The sequence below is a fragment of the Capricornis sumatraensis genome, chromosome 20 (assembly GCF_032405125.1).
Source record: "Capricornis sumatraensis isolate serow.1 chromosome 20, serow.2, whole genome shotgun sequence".
In the NCBI taxonomy this organism is placed as follows: Eukaryota; Metazoa; Chordata; class Mammalia; order Artiodactyla; family Bovidae; genus Capricornis; species Capricornis sumatraensis.
This window is the reverse complement of record NC_091088.1, coordinates 65,545,453-65,564,071: the sequence shown is the minus strand read 5'-3', so window position 1 is coordinate 65,564,071 and position 18,619 is coordinate 65,545,453. Positions and strand designations below refer to the sequence as shown.

The following is an 18,619-nucleotide window of genomic DNA, read 5'->3' as shown; positions in this document are numbered from 1 at the left end:
AATCAAGAATACAAGATTGTTACTGCCTTGATCTTTAGCATATATCCCTAGCGGATGATATAACATCTCCCTACTCACCAGGGAGGGGGCCTAAAGTGTTCCCTTTTAGCCTCGCACATATATAAAGCCACTGTTTATCCTCCATAACTCTGTCTCTGTGTTTGTATTTCAAATATTTCGGTTTGGCATTTCTGCACAGAGAGCCAAGATTTTGGCATCAATATAAGCTCTGGGTTCTGGTTCAACCCAGACCTCTGACTTGTTGATTCAGAGGAACGTCGTCCAACACGTACTGATGTCTCTAAGACGTGACAGGACCACACAGGACCACGCAGGTCCCCTCACCAACGATCTAAGGTATATACACCGAGGTTCTCAAGCCTTCCTTGTTGTTTTTATTATTATTGGGTTAATATTCCTAAGGTTCCATTTGTAACTATTACATGTGTATTTATCTTCTTTGACTTTTCTTGGTATTATAGCTTCTGATGACAGAGTTGAAGCTTACTTCGGATCCTGTAATTATGGAAAAGAGCAAAGATTAAAGAATTCTGCCACTTCACTTCCAGGAAAAGGGTTACTGCCAAGAGCCACCCTTCCCCATTATCACTGATTTGAGACCCCCACTAGGCCCCCTGTTTCCCTGGGAAAAAACCAGGCACACCCTCCACAAATTCCCAGTCGATGCCCTATCAGTGATGTGCTGTTGTTGCTGTTGTTTAGTCGCTCAGTCATGACTGACTCACTGCAACCTCGTGGATGCCAGGCTTCCCTGTCTTTCACCATCTCCTGGAGTTTGCTCAGACTCATGTCCATTGAGTTGGTGATGCCATCTAACCATCTCATCCTCTGTCATTCCATTCTCCTCCTGCCTTCAATCTTTCCCAGCCTCGAAGTCTTTTCCAGTGAGTCCGATATTTGCATCATGTGGCCAAAGTATTGGAGCCTCAGCTCCAGCATCAGTCCTTCCCATGACTATTCATGGTTGGTCTCCGTGCGGGTTGACTGCTTTGATCTCCTTGCTCTCCAAGGACTCTCAACACTAATCTTCAGCACCACAATCCAAAAGCATCGATTTTTCTATGCTCAGCCTTCTTTATGGACCAACTCTCACATCCCTTTTTAAATCACATCCCTAGCTTTGGCCACCTCATGCGAAGAGTTGACTCATTGGAAAAGACTCTGATGCTGGGAGGGATTGGGGGCAGGAGAAGGGGACGACAGAGGATGAGATGGCTGGATGGCATCACTGACTCGATGGAGGTGAGTTTGAGTGAACTCTGGGAGTTGGTGATGGACAGGGAGGCCTGGCGTGCTGCGATTCATAGGGTCGCAAAGAGTAGGACACAACTGAATGACTGAACTGAACTGAACTAGCCGACTACTGGAAAAACCATAGTTTGTCTATAGGGACCTTTGTTGGCAACGTGATTCCTTCGCTTTTTAATACACCATGTAGTTCTATCATAACTTTACTTCCAAGGAGCAGTCCCGTGGCTGCAGTCCCCTTTAGCAGTGATTACAGTATTGAATTACAGTTTCTTCTGCCCCCTGGTAGCTCAGACGGTAAAGCGTCCGCCTACAATGCGGGAGACCCCGGTTCGATCCCTGGGTCGGGAAAATCCCCTGGAGAAGGAAATGGCAACCCACTCCAGTATTCTTGCCTGGACTGAGGAGCCTGGTAGGCTACAGTCCATGGGATCGCAGAGTCGGACACGACGGACCGACTTCACTTCACTTCACTTCCGCCCTCTGCGCCGCGACGCTTCGCCACCTTGCGCCGAATCGCCCCGCCCCGCCGCGCCGGGACGCGCCCGCCCCGCCCCGACGCGCCCGCGCCCGCCCCGCCCCGACGCGCCCGCGCCCGCCCCACGCGGCGTAGCCCCGTCCCTCCGCAACGAGTAGCCCCGCCTCCGCGCCGGGACGCTCCGCCCCGCCCCGCCACTCAGCGAGTTTCCGCCTCACCTTTCAAAGGACCTATGCTGGTCCGGCTTCTCTCCGCCACCCACCCGCTGACGGCCTGGCCCCGCCTGCAGGCCGTTCAGCTATTTGTCTGCGCGTGCGCGCACTATGACCTACGCGGAGGCGGAGAGCGGCGACTGGAGGTCCCAGTGCGGGGTGAGTTTCAGTCTTTGGCGTCAAACCTGCCTCTCGCGGTCTCCTCTTCCTTGTACCCCGGATCTGAGGGTCGCTACTGACTCTGAAGTGAGGTCGCTCAGTCGTGTCCGACTCTGCGACCCCGTGGACTGTAGCTTACCAGGCTTCTCCGTCCATAGCATTCTCCAGGCAAGAATACTGGAGTGGGTTACCATTTCCTTCTCCAGGGGATCTTCCCGACCCAGCGATCGAACTGGGTCTCCAGCGTTGGAGGCAGACGCTTTAACCTCTGAGCCTGACTCTAAATCCCCGCTCCCGCCCCACCACCCCCAGCAAATTCAGACGTCTCCGTAAGCGGCGTAGGGGCGCCTGCCTTTTGGTTTAACTCTACACTGAAGCCGGTTCCTGCTTCTGGAACACTGAAACGCTGCGTTTCGCACCTTTCCCCGGCTTAAAACCGTTTACTGACCTCACTGACCCCTCTATCCTTTCTGCACCACATACAATTCTATTAGGTGAGGTGGTTTATTCGCTCCGCCTTCTTCAGCCTCTCCTTCTCGGGCCTTGGAGGCCTCGCCGGCCGCCCCGCCCCCGGAGGGACCGCCTTCTCTCCCCGGTCCTGGGATTCTAGGGAGCCCGCCCCGCTCCTGAGACCCCATCTCTCCCAGCCGTCTGTCCTCACGTCTCCTCAGGCCGGTCCTTCTGCCCTTCAGAGTGACCTTTCCCCTGATCCCTGATTGTGGTAGCTGACCTGAACCAGCCACGTAACACCCATGGTTCTTTGGCCCCAAATAGCACCCGCTGGAATTTGGCTCTTGCGGGAGGGCCTTTCTTATTCAGTCTCCTACCCTGTAAATAGTGGGCGGAAGGCGGGATCAGAAGCAGAGACAGCGACTCCTAGGGAAATGGAAAATTGAGAAAAGCCTGTGGGACAAGCGATGGCAGTGAAGAGGATTGTGAGGAACTTGGAAGAGACAGCTTCATGAAAGAGAATGAGCGTTGAAGTTAGCGAGTGGGGAAAGGAGAGAAATTCAGAGCAAAGCAGGGTCTCCGTAGAGTTAAGGGTGAGCAACATAGGGAGATGTGGTTGTTCATTCCGACTCTTTGGAAGCCCTGTATCTCCAAGAGTTTTCTCAAATCCAGGTCTGTTGAGTCCAGGGATGGTATCTCACCATCTCATCTTCTACCGCCCCCTTCTGTAGCCTTCAAGGGAGAGGGGCTGTAAATCAGGGGTCCCAAAGAGGGCGACATTGGAGAGGCAGTTCACACACCCCGCAAAGGGGATACAAGAGCTGGAACCAGAGCAACAATATCCTGGTGGGAGAGAACGGGGACTCCTAGTGATTGGAGGAGCTGAGAAAAAAAGCGAGTTGAAGGGAAGCATAGCCACTTGGGAGTGCCAGAGAGTTGGGAGGAAGGGAGGGCAGAGGTGGAAGAAGAAAAGCAGAAATACATGGAGACTGAGGATCACCAGGGAGGTTGGAGAGAAAACAACTTGAAGGCGAACAGATGGCAGAGAGAGGTGGGATGGGAGGCAGGGAAGAAGTAGAGAGGAGGACAGGCACAGCAGGAGAGCAGAGATGCAAGCAGAGAAAGGGAGATGGAGAAAGAAGCAGGGAAACAGATCAACCAAATGAAGTGAAAACAGCTAGTGTGCAGGTGATCCGGAAGAGTGCTGAATCAGTTGGGTAAGAATTATTAAGTCGTTATACATTGATTCTTGGCTTTAAAATCTAATGCAAATCTTGCTTCTTTAAATTATACAGATCAGAATGAGAATTGCAGAACTTCTGTCTGTGAGGCATGTGTATTTTGTAATAATTTGTATTAAAAGAGCATGCATGTGTAGAGCCTGTTGAGGTGGGGGCTGTGGCAGTGACTTGATTCTCTCAGGTGTGCGTCACCCCCTTCGCTCTTCCTGATGGGAGTAGAGGTTATGCGAGAGAAGAAATGGGGCAAGAACTGACTGACTTACTACATGATGCCTTTTCAAGGAACTTTCAACATGTTCTTTGTGTAGGTTTTACTTTTGGCTTTCTGCTTTCTTTACATTTCATTATTTTTGTAGCTTGGGATAAAGATTCATTCATTCAATAGCGACTTTCTTGTAAACAGTTATGGAGATTTGTCTCACTTGGGATAACTTGGATGAATGAAGAGAATATTATGGTAAGTGAATTAAGACAGACAGGGAAAGACTGGTATTATATGTCCTTCCATTATATGGAATATTAAAATAAATGAAACTCACTAGCCCCAGGGTGGTCATCTGGGGCTGGGAGGTGGGGAAGATGGGGGGATGTTGGTCAAAATGTACAGACTTTGAGTTGTGAAGTGAGTGCGTCCTGGGGAGGTATGCGCAGCATGCTGACTATAGTTAATCCTGTTCTGTTACTTCATGCTGGGAATTTCTCAGGAGAGTGCGTCATCGGTGATTTCACCACACACAGAACATGGGGATTTGGAGGTGATGGATGTGTTCATTAGTGGGTTGTGATAAATATTTCACAGTGTACACATGTGTCACATGCTCACAGGGTGTATGGTATGTATACACATACTCCTTTGGTGGGTCGGTTCTCCCCGATCAGACAGGCTCCTCAGGTTCTCGTGTGGGGCCTCGCCCCAGGAATGTGCACAGAGCTGCAGATGATTCCGATCTGGATCCTGCACTGAGCACCAGAGCTCTTAGCCTCCACTTCTGAGACTGAGATCAGGCCCTGGGAGAGGGAAGGGTGCTCTGCTCCGAGTGGGGCTGGACCAGGGTCTGCTGTGTGACCTGAAGGGCATCGTGGGGTCAGCAGAGGTGCCCCCTGTTGCTGTGTGCATGAGGCCTCACCAGGAGGGGCGTGTGATCCAAGGAAAGTGTGGTAAAGTCCCGTGTTGGACTCTCTGCAGGAGCTGACTGTGCTGAGTCCCTCCTGAGACAGTGACCACAGAGGACTGTCTGTTCCACATGGTTAGGGCTTCCCTGTGTGTGTGGTTTGGGATGAGGAAAGGGAATGTGTTGACTCTAAGCATTAAACAACATGTTTTCAACTTTCATGATAGAACTGTGAAGACTCATGGACAAAGAGGCCCAGAAGAGGAAAGAACAGGAGTCAGGCATGGCTCTTTCTCAGGTAGGGTCATATTCTCAATGGATTCTCACACTGCCTTCCTGAAATGCCGTTCTCAGGACTCGCTAATCGTGTCTGACTCTGGAGCGTCCTGTGTGACTCCTGTATAAACACACTCGCCCGGGGCCTTCCCTCAGGCCCTGTCAACTCCACTTAGGTCCGGTCTCCCTATGACCCGGTGACCTGGCCCTTGTGAGGAGGCTCCCTTGGGCACCATCCTGGGCAGGGCTTCTCACCCACGGGTTGGAGACGGGGTCTCAGTGCTGTTGGGCAACAGGGACTGTTGAGGCCCATCTGGATTGCGCTGTCTGCTCTCAGTCAACCATGGTAAAGAAGCTGTATGTGGACCACAGGTATTAACATGTACAGTACACAGGAAAATCTGCAAAAGAGGCCAATGAGTGGAAATCAGTTATAACTTTTTATAGCACATTTAAAACTGAATGAGCACCTCCTTAAAAACTTAAGTGTTTGGGAATAGAATGGAATGGTATGTTCAGAAAGTGATGTCAGGGCTAGAGAGTGGTTTGTTACACCATCTAATTTAAATTATGAAATCAGGCTTACTAATTTTTTTTTCTTTCTTCTTGACCACATGATACAGCTTCCAGGGTCTTAGTTTGCTGAGTAGGGATTGAACCTGAAACCGTGCAGTGGAAGTGAGGGATCTTAACCCCTGGACCATGAGGGAATTCTCCAACTTTACTGATCTTGATTCAGTATTTTCCTAATGGAATGAAATAATAAATTTTGCATTTTGTTAATAAGCACATAGCTAAAACTAAGGATAAAAATCACATTGTTAATTTTAAAATATATTTATTTCCTGTACTCTGACTTCATTGCTTCAGTGTCTTTTCCCTAGTTCTGGCGAGTGGTGGCCACTCTCTGGATGCAGTGTGCACACTTCTCACTGTGGTGGCTTCTGTTGTCTTGCAGCCCAGGCTCTAGAGCACACCGGCTTCAGTAGTTTCACCTCCTGCGCTCTACAGCTCTGGCTCAGGAATTGAGACTCACAGGCTTAGTTGCCCCTCAGCAAGTGGGATCTCAGACCAGGCAACAACCCACATCTCTTACATTGCCCAGTGGATTCTTAACCATTTACCCATAGGGAGGGCCACGTATAGTTAAATACAGGTATTTTATAAAGATTGGAAGAAATCTCCTGTATGTTATTTTCTGCTTGTATTATTATTATTAGTTTTTGAACTAGAAGAAGATAATGTTGAGGAATTCCCTGGTAGTACAGTAGCTAAGAATGTTCCTGCCAATGTAGGGTGCACGGGTTCCATCCCAGGTCCAGGAAGATGCCTCAGAGCAACTAAGCCCATGGGCCACAACTACTGAGCCTGTGCTCTATAGCCCGGGAGCCATTATTACAGAAGCCCGCACTCTCTAGAGCCTGTGCTCCAAAACAAGAGAAGCCACTGCAAGGAGAAGCCCGGGCACTGCAGCTGGAACTAGAGAAAGCCCACTCACAGTAACAAAGACCCAACATAAGCAAAATAAATAAGCTTTGAAAAAGAAATAGAATGTTGACAAAGTTACTGAAGGAAGAAGTACAATGAAAGAAGAGAACGGGAACCCACTCCAGTATTCTTGCCTGGAGAATTCCATGGATAGAGGAGCTGGTGAGCTGCCCTCAGCAGGGTTGCAAAGAGTCTGGCATCAGTAAGCAGGTAAACAACAACTTACACACAGAGTAGATTGAGCTCTGAAAAACAAATCTAAGCATCTAACTTTCCTCCTGGACATTCTTCAGTGACTTCCATTAGCTTTTGGAATAAAGTCCAAAATCCATAGATCTTGCATAAATTACCTCTACCTGGCATCACCCCATCTGCATTCCCTGTGTCCCAGTCACACTGGCTGACTTTCTGTTCAGTAAATATCTTCCTGCCTCAGAGCAGACACGCAGGCTGTTCTCTCTGCTTGCAATACTCTTCCATTTCCCACCTTGCCAATCCTAAGTGTTTCTTCCTCACAGAGACCTTGTCTGATTTCTCAGTGTAGGTGAAGACTTTCTGTTTAATCTTGTCCTAGCACCAGGCCTGTGTCAGAGCACTGATTTCAGTAGTAACATTAAAATTGTGGATAAAATTTGCTGGCTGGCTGCTAGATTGTAAGCTCCATCATGTTCACTGCTGTATTTCAAGTTTGAGCCACAAAGCTGATGCTGAATGCATTTTGATAGAATGAAAGAAAAAAAAAATAAAGACAACTCTTCTTGTTTCAATCAATTGTGTGTTTACACATGCATGCATGAATGAATGGATATGGATGGTTTTATTACAAAAACATCCTCTTATAAATAATGGTGTATGCTTTGTAGCAGTTTCAGTTGTCTCTTTAGTGTATTTCATGGCGTTGATTTTTCTACATCATCACATGAATGATGTAAATTGTAGTAAGATTATTGACATTGTGTGGGTTGCAATGGGAGAGGGTGTGACCCTGTATCGTGACCATTTATGCTGTTCTATTGTATTTCAGCTTCCTTGAACTTGTTTCAGGTATTCTCAGGGAACTCTCTGTGGATGCTCTTTCCTTCTCTGCTAGTTAACTGGTTGATTCTTTAGGTTCAGGTGTCTCTCCCAACCACCTGAGCTCAGGTGCTGTTGCCTCATTTCTTAACTGTTTGATCTGAGCGATTTCTTAGAGTGACAGAGTTTTCTCCCCAGTCAGGTGGACACAGATCTTTCTCTAACGTGCTGTGTTGTTGATGACAAGTTCATCCGTATGAAGTCTTTAGAGTAATGCTTAGTGTGTAGGATGTGGTGAAACACCTGTCGTCAGTGTGATGATGTCGTCATCATCACAGTGTGTGTTCTTTAAAGTCACTGTGGACTTTGTCGTCTCTGAAGACACCAGTCTTGCTGTAACTCATCTAGATAGTGACACTGTGTCACTCACTGTGTTGAATGGAACACTTCTGCATAGACAACCCAGTCTTGGTTTTAATTTGTGTATTTTTCATGTGTTGTCCACATACATGACAAATTCATGTTGATTGCAGGATATCATAATCTTAGGGAAAAAGAGGAAATTATAAATTAGATTACAGACCAACAGTTTGCTTCAAGCAGCTTTTAATGGATCTATCAGAAAGTATATTACTTCAAGTGAATTGAGCTTTACCCCTCTCACCTCTTCTCATTTTGTGTGAAACTAAGAATCCTCCTCAGGGCCCGTTGGTGCAATGTGTTTTCATTTCAGGCACAATTGACCTTCAAGGATGTGTTCATAGATTTCACTCCTGAGGAGTGGGAATGCCTGGACCCTGCCCAGAGGACCTTGTACAAGGACATGATGGTGGAGATTCTCAGGATCCTGCTGTCTGTGGGTGAGTGTCACTTCCCCCTGAAGTGGGGATCTGCCCTGGGGTACCTCTGCATGTTCCTTCTGTACCTTTTGAGATCCCCTGTTTTTCTTGACTAAGCTCAAAACCTTGTTGACTCACATGTAAAGCTTCCTGATTGGCATCAGGCATTTAAACTTGACTTTCCTTCAGGTGACCTGCCCACTGTGTGATGCACACGGAGTTTCTCCACAGCTCACATGTTTATAAAGCTGATTTCAAATGTTGAAATCTCCAGTTGCCTGTTTTCTTGCCCTGTGTTCTTGGTTCAGTAGTTCTTAGGCAGGAACTGGATCCCTGCTGCGTGTTGTACTGAATATTATACTGTTCCCTGTGCATTCAGAAGGAGGCAGAGAGTAAATTTAATGAGAAGTATTTTTCTGTCGGTTTATAACGTCTGCATTCCTTGGCTGACAAAAGAGCTGGATTCTACACCTGCCAATGCAGGAGACACAGGTTCGATCCTTGGTCTGAGAAGATCTCACACGTCACAGAGCAGCTACGCCTGTGTGCCTCAACTACGAGCCAGCACTCTAGAGCCTGGAAGCTGCAACTGCTGAGCCCACATAGGAGAACTACTCAAGCCCGTGCACCTAGGAGAAGCCGCAGCAAGTGAGGAACATGTGTGTAGGAACATGCAACTGGAGTGTAGCCCCTACTTGCTGAACTTGGAGAAAAGACCAAGCAGCAACGAACACTCACCTGATCCAGAAGAAATGAGTACCCTAATGTATTAAAAATAACAGAAGCATTGATTTAAAAAAGAAAGGTTGGATTCTGGAAGAAGCCACAGTATATGGCATTACTTCTGAGTAGGAAGTTCTGTTTCTGATCTGAATGTTATCTCCATTCTTGTGGCACAAGGAAGAAGACCCCTGGATTGTGGAGAATGAGATGCTAATAGCAAACATCCAGATGAGTGGGAAAGTATCCACAGTGTGATCACAGGTCACAAGGACAGAGAGGAAGCCACACCATTAATAGTGTTTGGGAAACTCTCCAGGTGGGAGAGTTCTGTGAGAAAACAGATGTTTAATGTTTGTGAACTGTCACAGGAGAGTTTTCTTCTCCCTAACTTACGGCTGTGTTCTTTGACATGTGAAATGTACAGCACCCGCCAGTGGTGCTGTAGCACCCACAGAGATGAAGGCAAAGTCTTTTTTTTTCCTTTGGCTTGTACTGGGTCTTTTTTGCTGTGTGGACTTTTGTCTGTTTGAGACAACAGAGGGCTACTCGCTAGTTGCGGGAAGCACGGTTTCTCATTGTGGTGATTTCTTTTTTTGTGAAGCACAGGCCCTAGACACACGGGCTTGAGTAGTTTTACAATGCAAGCTCAGTATCTGTGGCTCATCAACTTATATATATACTTTACGGAATTCTTTATTTTCTCAATGCAGTATTTGTGGAACAATTACTAATTGCCATTTATTTTTCACATTATTCATTGGAATGCTTCTTTTGCCTTGTTTACCATTCCCATGTATTGCCTGATTGACGCTTGTTTGCTCAGTTGCTCATTCCTGTCTGATTCTGTGATCTCATGAACTGTAGCCCACCAAGCTTTCCCGTCAATGGAATTTTTTTCAGACAAGAATAGTGCACTGGGTTTTGATTTCCTGCTCCAGGGGATCTTTCCTATCCAGGGATTATATCCCCCCGTGCCATGTCTTCTCCATTGGCAGGCAGTTTCTTTACCACTGAGTCACCTCTCTAGGCCTGTATGTTCTTTACCATTTAAATAAGTATAAGTGTGCATAAAGTGTGTACAATATACCATTAGTTTCTCCTCAATTATGAGACAGCACTGTGTTTAGTACAAAGTAGGGTGAGCTTTGAGGTCATGGTGGGAAAATACATTTTCTTTGTGAACTGACATGAGTTTGCGTAAAACGAATGTTTTCTGATGTGTTTGAAACTATACTACCCTAAAATTAATTTGAATTACCTATGATCACTCTTTTTAAAGAGTTATATTCCTGTAGTGTTGTATCGTTTTAAGATCATCATTGCGAAGATTCATAATTCTCTTCAGGATGGATATGACCTTTGGTATAATATCATGTGTTCAACAGGAAATAATTTATTTATGAATTGTAACTAATAGAATATCTGTGGTTCTTTATGTCTTGTAGATATGTCTCATATACATATGATCAAAAAATTACAGGCCAAAGCAAACAGTGGTAAAGGGGAAATTTTTCAAAGAGTGATATTTGGAAGAGCTGAAATCCTTGAAAGCAAAGATTTTCGCCTCAGGAAGATTCAGGAAAATGTACATGACTTTGATTGTCTGTGGACATATGATGAAAGAAATGACAAGGAAATGTCTACATCCCATAACAAAAATCTCACTGATGGAAGAGATCATCATAGTGGAAGTGATGCAGAAAATGGACCTTTTGAAAGGCACGGATCAAGCTTTCAGGATGAATTGCAGATGGTACAGTCTGAAGGGATAATTTTTGAATGTAGTCAAGTTGTGACAAACGTCAGCGCCTCAGGTTTACCACCTCACAGAACTTGTAATGTCTGCGAAGGCTTTTGTCATAAAGATGAGAATGCTGTTATGCATCCTTCAGAACTGTTACAAGACCATGAAACACAAAAGAAAAGACCTGACAAATGTAATGAAGGTGACATAACCTTTCTTCAGGACTCAGAACTCACTGGACATCAAAGAATCCATACAGGAGGAAATCCATATAAATGTGACGTGTGTAGCAAGGCTTTTGATCAAACTACCAAACTTGCCATTCACTGGAGCATTCATACTGGAGAGAAACCACATAAATGTGATGTAGGTGACAAGGCTTTTATTCAAATTGGAAACCTTGCAGTTCATCAGAATATTCACACCGGAGAGAAACGATATAAATGTGATGCGTGTGGTCACTGCTTTAAACAAAGTACACACCTTGAAAATCATCAGAGTATTCATACTGGAGTGAAACCATCTAAATGTGATGTTTCTGGAAAAGCTTTTAGTCAAAATGCAAGCCATGCAGTTCATCAGAGACTTCATACTGGAAAGAAACCATATAAATGTGATGTATGTGGCCTATGCGTTACTCAGAACTCAGAACTTGAAGTTCATCAGAGAACTCATAAGGGAGAGAAACCATATAAATGTGATGAATGTTGCAAAGGCTTTAGTGAAATTTCAAGCCTTGCGGTTCATTGGAGAGTTCATACTGGAGAGAAACCGTATAAATGTGATGTGTGCGGCAAGTCATTTAATCGTACTGGCAAACTTGCTGTTCATCGGAGAGTTCATACTGGAGAGAAACCATATAAGTGTGATGTATGTGGCAAGGCCTTTATTCAAACAACAGGCCTTGCTGTTCATCAGAGAATTCACACTGGAGAGAAACCATATAAATGTGATGTGTGTGGCAAGGCATTTAGTTATACTGGACACCTTGGAGTTCATCGGAGAGTTCATACTGGAGAAAAACCATATAAGTGTGATGTGTGTGGCAAGGCATTTAGTCATACTGGAAGCCTTGCTATTCATCGGAGAGTTCATACTGGAGAGAAACCATATAAATGTGAAGTATGTGGCAATGCCTTTAATCAAACTTCAAGCCTTGCAGTTCATCAGAGAGTTCATACTGGAGAGAAACCATATAAGTGTGATGTATGTGGCAAGGCCTTTATTCGAACAACAGGCCTTGCTGTTCATCAGAGAATTCATACTGGAGAGAAACTATATAAATGTGATGTGTGTGGCAAGGCATTTAGTCATACTGGACACCTTGGAGTTCATCGGAGAGTTCATACTGGAGAAAAACCATATAAGTGTGATGTGTGTGGCAAGGCATTTAGTCATACTGGAAGCCTTGCTATTCATCGGAGAGTTCATACTGGAGAGAAACCATATAAATGTGAAGTATGTGGCAATGCCTTTAATCAAACTTCAAGCCTTGCAGTTCATCAGAGAGTTCATACTGGAGAGAAACCATATACTTGTGGTATATGTGGCAAGGCTTTCAGTATAAGTTCAAGCCTTGCAGTTCATCAGAGAGTTCATACTGGAGAGAAACCATATAAATGTGATGTGTGTGGCAAGGCATTTAGTCGTACTGGACACCTTGCTGGTCATCGCAGAGTTCATACTGGAGAGAAACCATATAATTGTGGTATATGTGGCAAGGCTTTCAGTGAAAGTTCAAGCCTTGCAGTTCATCAGAGAGTTCATACTGGAGAGAAACCGTATAAATGTGATGTGTGTGGCAAGGCATTTAGTCGTAATGGCAAACTTGCCGTTCATCGGAGAGTTCATACTGGAGAGAAACCATATAATTGTGGTATATGTGGCAAGGCTTTCAGTGAAAGTTCAAGCCTTGCAGTTCATCAGAGAGTTCATACTGGAGAGAAACCATATAAATGTGATGTGTGTGCTAAAGCGTTTAATAATACTGGAAACCTTGCAGTTCATCAGAGAGTTCATACTGGAGAGAAACCATATAAATGTGTTGTATGTGGCAAGGTGTTTATTTGTAGTGGAAACCTTGCTGTTCATCAGAGAGTGCATAGTGGAGAGAAACCATATAAATGAGGTATATGTGGCAGGGCTTTCAGTGTGAATGCAAACCTTGCAGTTCATCAGAGAGTTCATACTGGAGAAAACCTTACAAATATAAAAGTTGTGACAAACCATTTAGGCACAAGCATACATAACTCATCATCAAGCAGGTCAGACAGGAGAGAAACCATATAAATATGATGTGTATGGCCAGTGCTTTACTTGAAATGACGAACTTAGAAACCATCGGAGAATTCATACTAGAGAGAAACATTAGAGATGTGACAGTTGTGAGAAACATTTTAGTGCAAATGTCGTGAGTGTGACGAAGCCTTTAGTCAGTGTTCAGGCGTTATAACTCAGAGAATTCATAATGTATCGAAAACATACAAGTGAAATGAATGTGGCAGAGTTTCTAGTGCATGTTCAGCATGAACTGCCCATTAGGCAGATCATGTAGCAGAGAAACCACATAAATTATTTATGTGACAAACCCTTTGATCACAAGGAATGATGTTGCAGATCATCTGAAAATCCATACCACAGTGAAAACTTACACATAAGTACAGTAAAATATATCAACTTTTTGACCGTCAGAAAATTCAAACTGGAGGAAAACTACACAAATGTTTTAGGTGTGGGAAAGATTTGATTCTGTGTTCAGGCCTAACACCATCACTTAATTTTTTGTTTTTGTTTTTTTCAATATTGTGATGGTTTTTGCTGTACATCAACATGAGTAGGCCGTAGGCATACATACGTCCCCTCCCTCCTGAACCCACCTCTCTCACCACTGTATCCCTCCAGATTGTCCCAGAGCACTCGCTCTTATATCAAACTCCCACTGGCTCTTTTACATATGGTAATATATATGTTTCAGTGGTAATATCTTAAATCCTGCCATCCTGTTTCTTTTCTTTTTTTCAATAGTTTTTCCTTAGCGTTACTTTTTCTATCCACGTTATGACCAGATTTAATGTTTAATTTACATTTCTTTCCTGCCTTAAGTCAGTGGGTTATTTTGAGACTTTTGTAACATTAAAATGCATGTAGACAATGGCAGGGAACATAGTAGGTGCCCTGTAAATATAAAGAAAGTTCCTTTAGGACTTGAGTTCAATGAATTAGTACACATAGAAATATTTATAAATAGTGCCAAGTTGATAATTTTGGTGAAAATAAATTCTAGTGTCTTCTTAAGATTTCATATTTTACAATGTGCTTTGTTGTCCACAACGGACAGATCTTTCAGAAACAGACAACAAAGAAATGAGAGAAAATATATTACAATTTTCAACAAGAAGTAAATTGCCTAATTACCGTCAAGTGATCATGTAGTAATTTGACATTCCATTACATTGAAATTGAAGTGAAAGTGAAGTTGCTCAGTTGTGTCTGACTCTTAGCAACCCCATGGACTACAGCCTACCAGGCTCCTCCATCCATGGGTTTTTCCAGGCAAGAGTACTGTAGTGCGTTGCCATTGCCTTTTCCGGAAATGGTAATGGGGGAACATAAATGTCGGTATCATTTTGTATGGTTGATTTTCTCAAGTTTCCTTTGTGATAAATGTAAGCCTGGCTGCTAGCCTTTTAGAGCTGGGTAGGAGCTGTATCTTTCCAGAGTTCTGAGGGTAAGTTCTTTTCAAGCTCTGTAATTTCCTGTTCTCTTCTTTTGCTTATTATTTCCATCCTGAAGAGTACTCTCTCCATGTGTCTATTTCTCAGTCCAAAATTATACTTGTTTTTTAAGGTATAACTCACTACCTCTGCTCTCTAAGGTCTTTCCTGATCCAGCCAACAAGAAGTAATCTTACCTCCCCTACAGCATTTCTTCTTGGATATTTACTTCTTTTGTTGACGCCTTAAGGTTGGGCTGTGTCTTTACTTCTCTGTATTCCCTGGTAGTACATGGCTTTCTACTCTGTACATGACTCTCACAATTACCTATGTTACTATGTGACAAGATATTGATTTTTAGAAATATTATTTGAATATTACATTGAAGTATTGGCTTAAGTATTATAATGATGTAAACAAGTTTTCTCATATAAGTATTTGAAGCTTTCTCATCATAAGCATGGAACAGAAGCTTTTATCAAGAAGAATGCATTTCTCATTAAAAGTTTTTTTCTCTCTAAAAATCTTTAAAATTTATTTTTGACTATGCTAAGTCTTCATTGTGCTGGCTTCTTTCTCTTTTTGCAGCAATCAGGCTATGAATTCTCCACATAAACTTGGCTGGGGTATGGTTGGAGACTGGCATTTTAATGCTTCTTTTGGTCAGTCCAGAGGATTCGATGTCTTTTTTTTTTTTTTCGTTGTGCTGAGCCTTTTTTTTTTTTTTGCTGCACGTAGGCTTTCTCTAGTTGCAGCAGGCAGAAGTGACTTTCTAGTTACTTGTGTGCAGGTTTCTCATGCTGTAGCTACTCTTGTTGCAGAGCACAGGCTCAGTACTTGTGTAGCACGGGCTTAGTTGCTTGAGGCACATGGTATCCTCTCAGACCATGGATCAAACCCGGGTCCTATGCATTGGCAGGTAGATTATTTACCACTGCACCACCAGGGGAGTTCTACTCAGTGTCTTTTAATTGGGTGCTATGTATGTTAATACACTGCCAAACAAAATTGGGGTCATCAACCAATAACTAGGAGATCTGAAAACCAGGAGAGTCTACCCCAAACTTCTCTGGACTCGCTGAAGAAGTGGATGGACCCAAGAGACCCTTCCTGAAATACCAAGGCCAGAATGTCCAAGACACAGTATAAGGTCTGCTTTTCTCCATCCTGCATTCCCCTCAGGGTGCACTGTCGCTGGGCCACTGCAGTGGGTAATAAGTTTGATCCTTGAAGAAGTGAAATGTCAAGCCATTTTTCTCCTTAAAAGCGTTAGTATGAAGTAGCCCTTTCTAAGAGTTGTGTCTTTCACATTCTAGCTTGTCATCTGTACACAAAGCCAGTTCTTGTTTACTTAAACTGCTTAAATTAATTCTAATTACAGGAATATTCATGCGTTCAGCTAGCACACCACATCCAGCCCCTCCCCACAAGCCCCCCTACATCAACTGCCACCCAACCCCAACCTGGACAGCAGACCAGATTTCACTTCCCAGGCCTCTAACTCACTTCAGCCTCATCAGTAGGACTCCAAGTACAGTTTGTTTCAGTTGCTCAGTCATGTCCGACTCTTTGTGACCTCATGGACTGCAGCACGCCAGGCCTCCCTGTCCATCACCAACTCCCAGAGTTTACTCAAACTCATTGTGTCGGTGATGCCATCCAACCATCTCATCCTCTGTCGTTGGACATGCAGGACTCCAAATGTTATGCCAAACCTTTCTTTCCATTGTGACTACCCCACAGAATTTTAAGGTTGTATTAAAAGTGGTACAGTTACTTAAACTAATGAGCAATCAATGGTATGACACAAGACGTGAGAGACCCTCAAGTACTACTTAACCCTGACAAGACACCTCTGGATCCAAAGGGAGGAGCAAGCATGTACGCTTCGCCAGACCCCGCCCCTCTCACGTCCAGACGCAGGCCTGTGTCCTAGGCTCTGACCCTCATTCTCCCTTTCCTTGGGAACCTACCGCTTGGAAGTCTCTGCTATCTCCACTCAGACGTGAGTTTACAGCAATTCCTGAAGCCGAAACGTGATAGGTGCGGTTGCCCCGGGAATAGTGAGGTAATTTTTTTGCTTTTTAGTCTTGTTAAGGTCCGCACATAGGGTCCCCTCTACTCCATATCTCTGGTCTCGGGTCACTTAAGACCTTCCTAATCCCCCAGCCTTTCCTCCCCAAGTTAATTCAATTGTTACCTTGAGAGGCCCGTGGTCTAATTTCCTTTCAGTGTAAAATCCTGAGGTAACATATATCGTGCATGAAATATATAGTAATTTATAGGGGGAAAGTCATTATAATTGAGACATGGTACTTGATATTTTGTTAATATACCAAAACTCCTGTTCAGGAACTAGCTTAGAATTTGATCTTTGCAACTGGTGGTGGAGCTGGAGTTCTTTCTCGAGTGTTAGGGAGGTGTATTACTGTCCTTTTCTGGTTTATCTGACCAGGGTAATAAATTGACTACAGAGACTCTTCATTTTAGGAGCTAATTTCCAGTGATGCTGGTTACTGGTATGAGCTCTAGAATCAAAGAAAAATATAAAGTGGTCTCTCTGCTCAGACATTTCTGACTGAGACCCCATGAAGTGTAACCCGGCAGGCTGCTGTGTCCATGGGATTTCCCAGGCAAGAATACTGGAGTGGGTTGCCATTTCCTAATCCTAGGGATCTTCAGACTCAGGGATAAAACCCCCATCTCTTGCATCTCCATTAGCAGGAGGATTGTTACCACTGAGCCACCTGGGAAGCCTCTTTGATCTGATACTAGTTTTTTATTTGAATTAAAGAAGTGGGAATTTTGGTTGGTAGTTTTCCAGTCAATGAGACTCAGTGTGGATAATGCTGAATTATGGATTGCTGACAGGTGCAGTGGAAAGTGGCGTATAATAGTGGGGAAATATCTTAAGAAATCGGAGAATCTGAAGACAGTTGAGGGATAATTTTAGCTTTTGTGCATCAAGGTTGACTGTCAGTGATACACTAAACCTAAGGTGATTATTTGGGGCAGATGGAAAAGGAGCAGTTAGCTTCAAGTAATGAGGCCTGGTTATTTGTGGGAATGTTGTTGGTGGAATTCCTGCCCACAGTAGTAGATATAATGGTCATTTGAGTTAAATTCACCCATTCCAGTCCATTTTAGTTTGCTGACCCCTAGAATGTCGACGTTCACTCTTGCCATCTCTGTTTGACCACTTCCAATTTGCCTTGATTCATGGACATAACATTCCAGGTTCCTATGCAATATTGCTCTTTACAGCATTGGACCTTGCTTCTATCACCAGTCCCATCCACAACTGAGTGTTGTTTTTTCTTTGGCTCCATCCCTCCATTCTTTCTGGACTTATTTCTCCACTGATCTCCAGTAGCATATTGGGCACCTACCGACCTGGGGATTTCCTCTTTCAGTATCCTATCATTTTGCCTTTTCATACTGTTCATGGGGTTCTCAAGGCAAGAGTACTGAAGTGGTTTGCCATTCCCTTTTCCAGTGGACCACATTCTGTCAGACCTCTCCACCATGACCCACCCATCTTGGGTGGCTCCACGGGGCATGGCTTAGTTTCATTGAGTTAGACCAGGCTGTGGAATCCCTTAGAAGAAATGGAGTAGCCATCATGGTCAACAAAAGAGTCTGAAATGCAGTACTTGCATGCAATCTCAAAAAAGACAGAATGATCTCTGTTCATTTCCAAGGCAAACTATTCAGTGTCACGTTGGTCCAAGCCTATACCCCAACCAGTAACACTGAGGAAGCTGAAGTCGTACGGTTCTATGAAGACCTACAAGACCTTTTAGAACTAACACCCCCCAAATATGCCCTTCTCATCATAGGGGACTGGAATGCAAAAGTAGGAAGTCAAGAAACACCTGGAGTAACAGGCAAATTTGGCCTT

At 44.3% G+C, this 18,619-nt stretch overlaps 1 protein-coding gene across 1 annotated transcript; it reads left to right on the top strand.

Moving 5' to 3' along the window:
- Positions 1–2,023: 2,023 nt before the first annotated feature.
- LOC138096917 (zinc finger protein 665-like) lies at positions 2,024–15,016 on the top strand. The gene is given in 4 exon segments (XM_068993155.1): positions 2,024–2,118; positions 5,149–5,219; positions 8,433–8,559; positions 10,707–15,016. Coding segments are annotated over 3 exon segments (2,772 nt in total). The 5' UTR covers positions 2,024–2,118; positions 5,149–5,162; the 3' UTR covers positions 13,295–15,016.
- Positions 15,017–18,619: the final 3,603 nt, after the last annotated feature.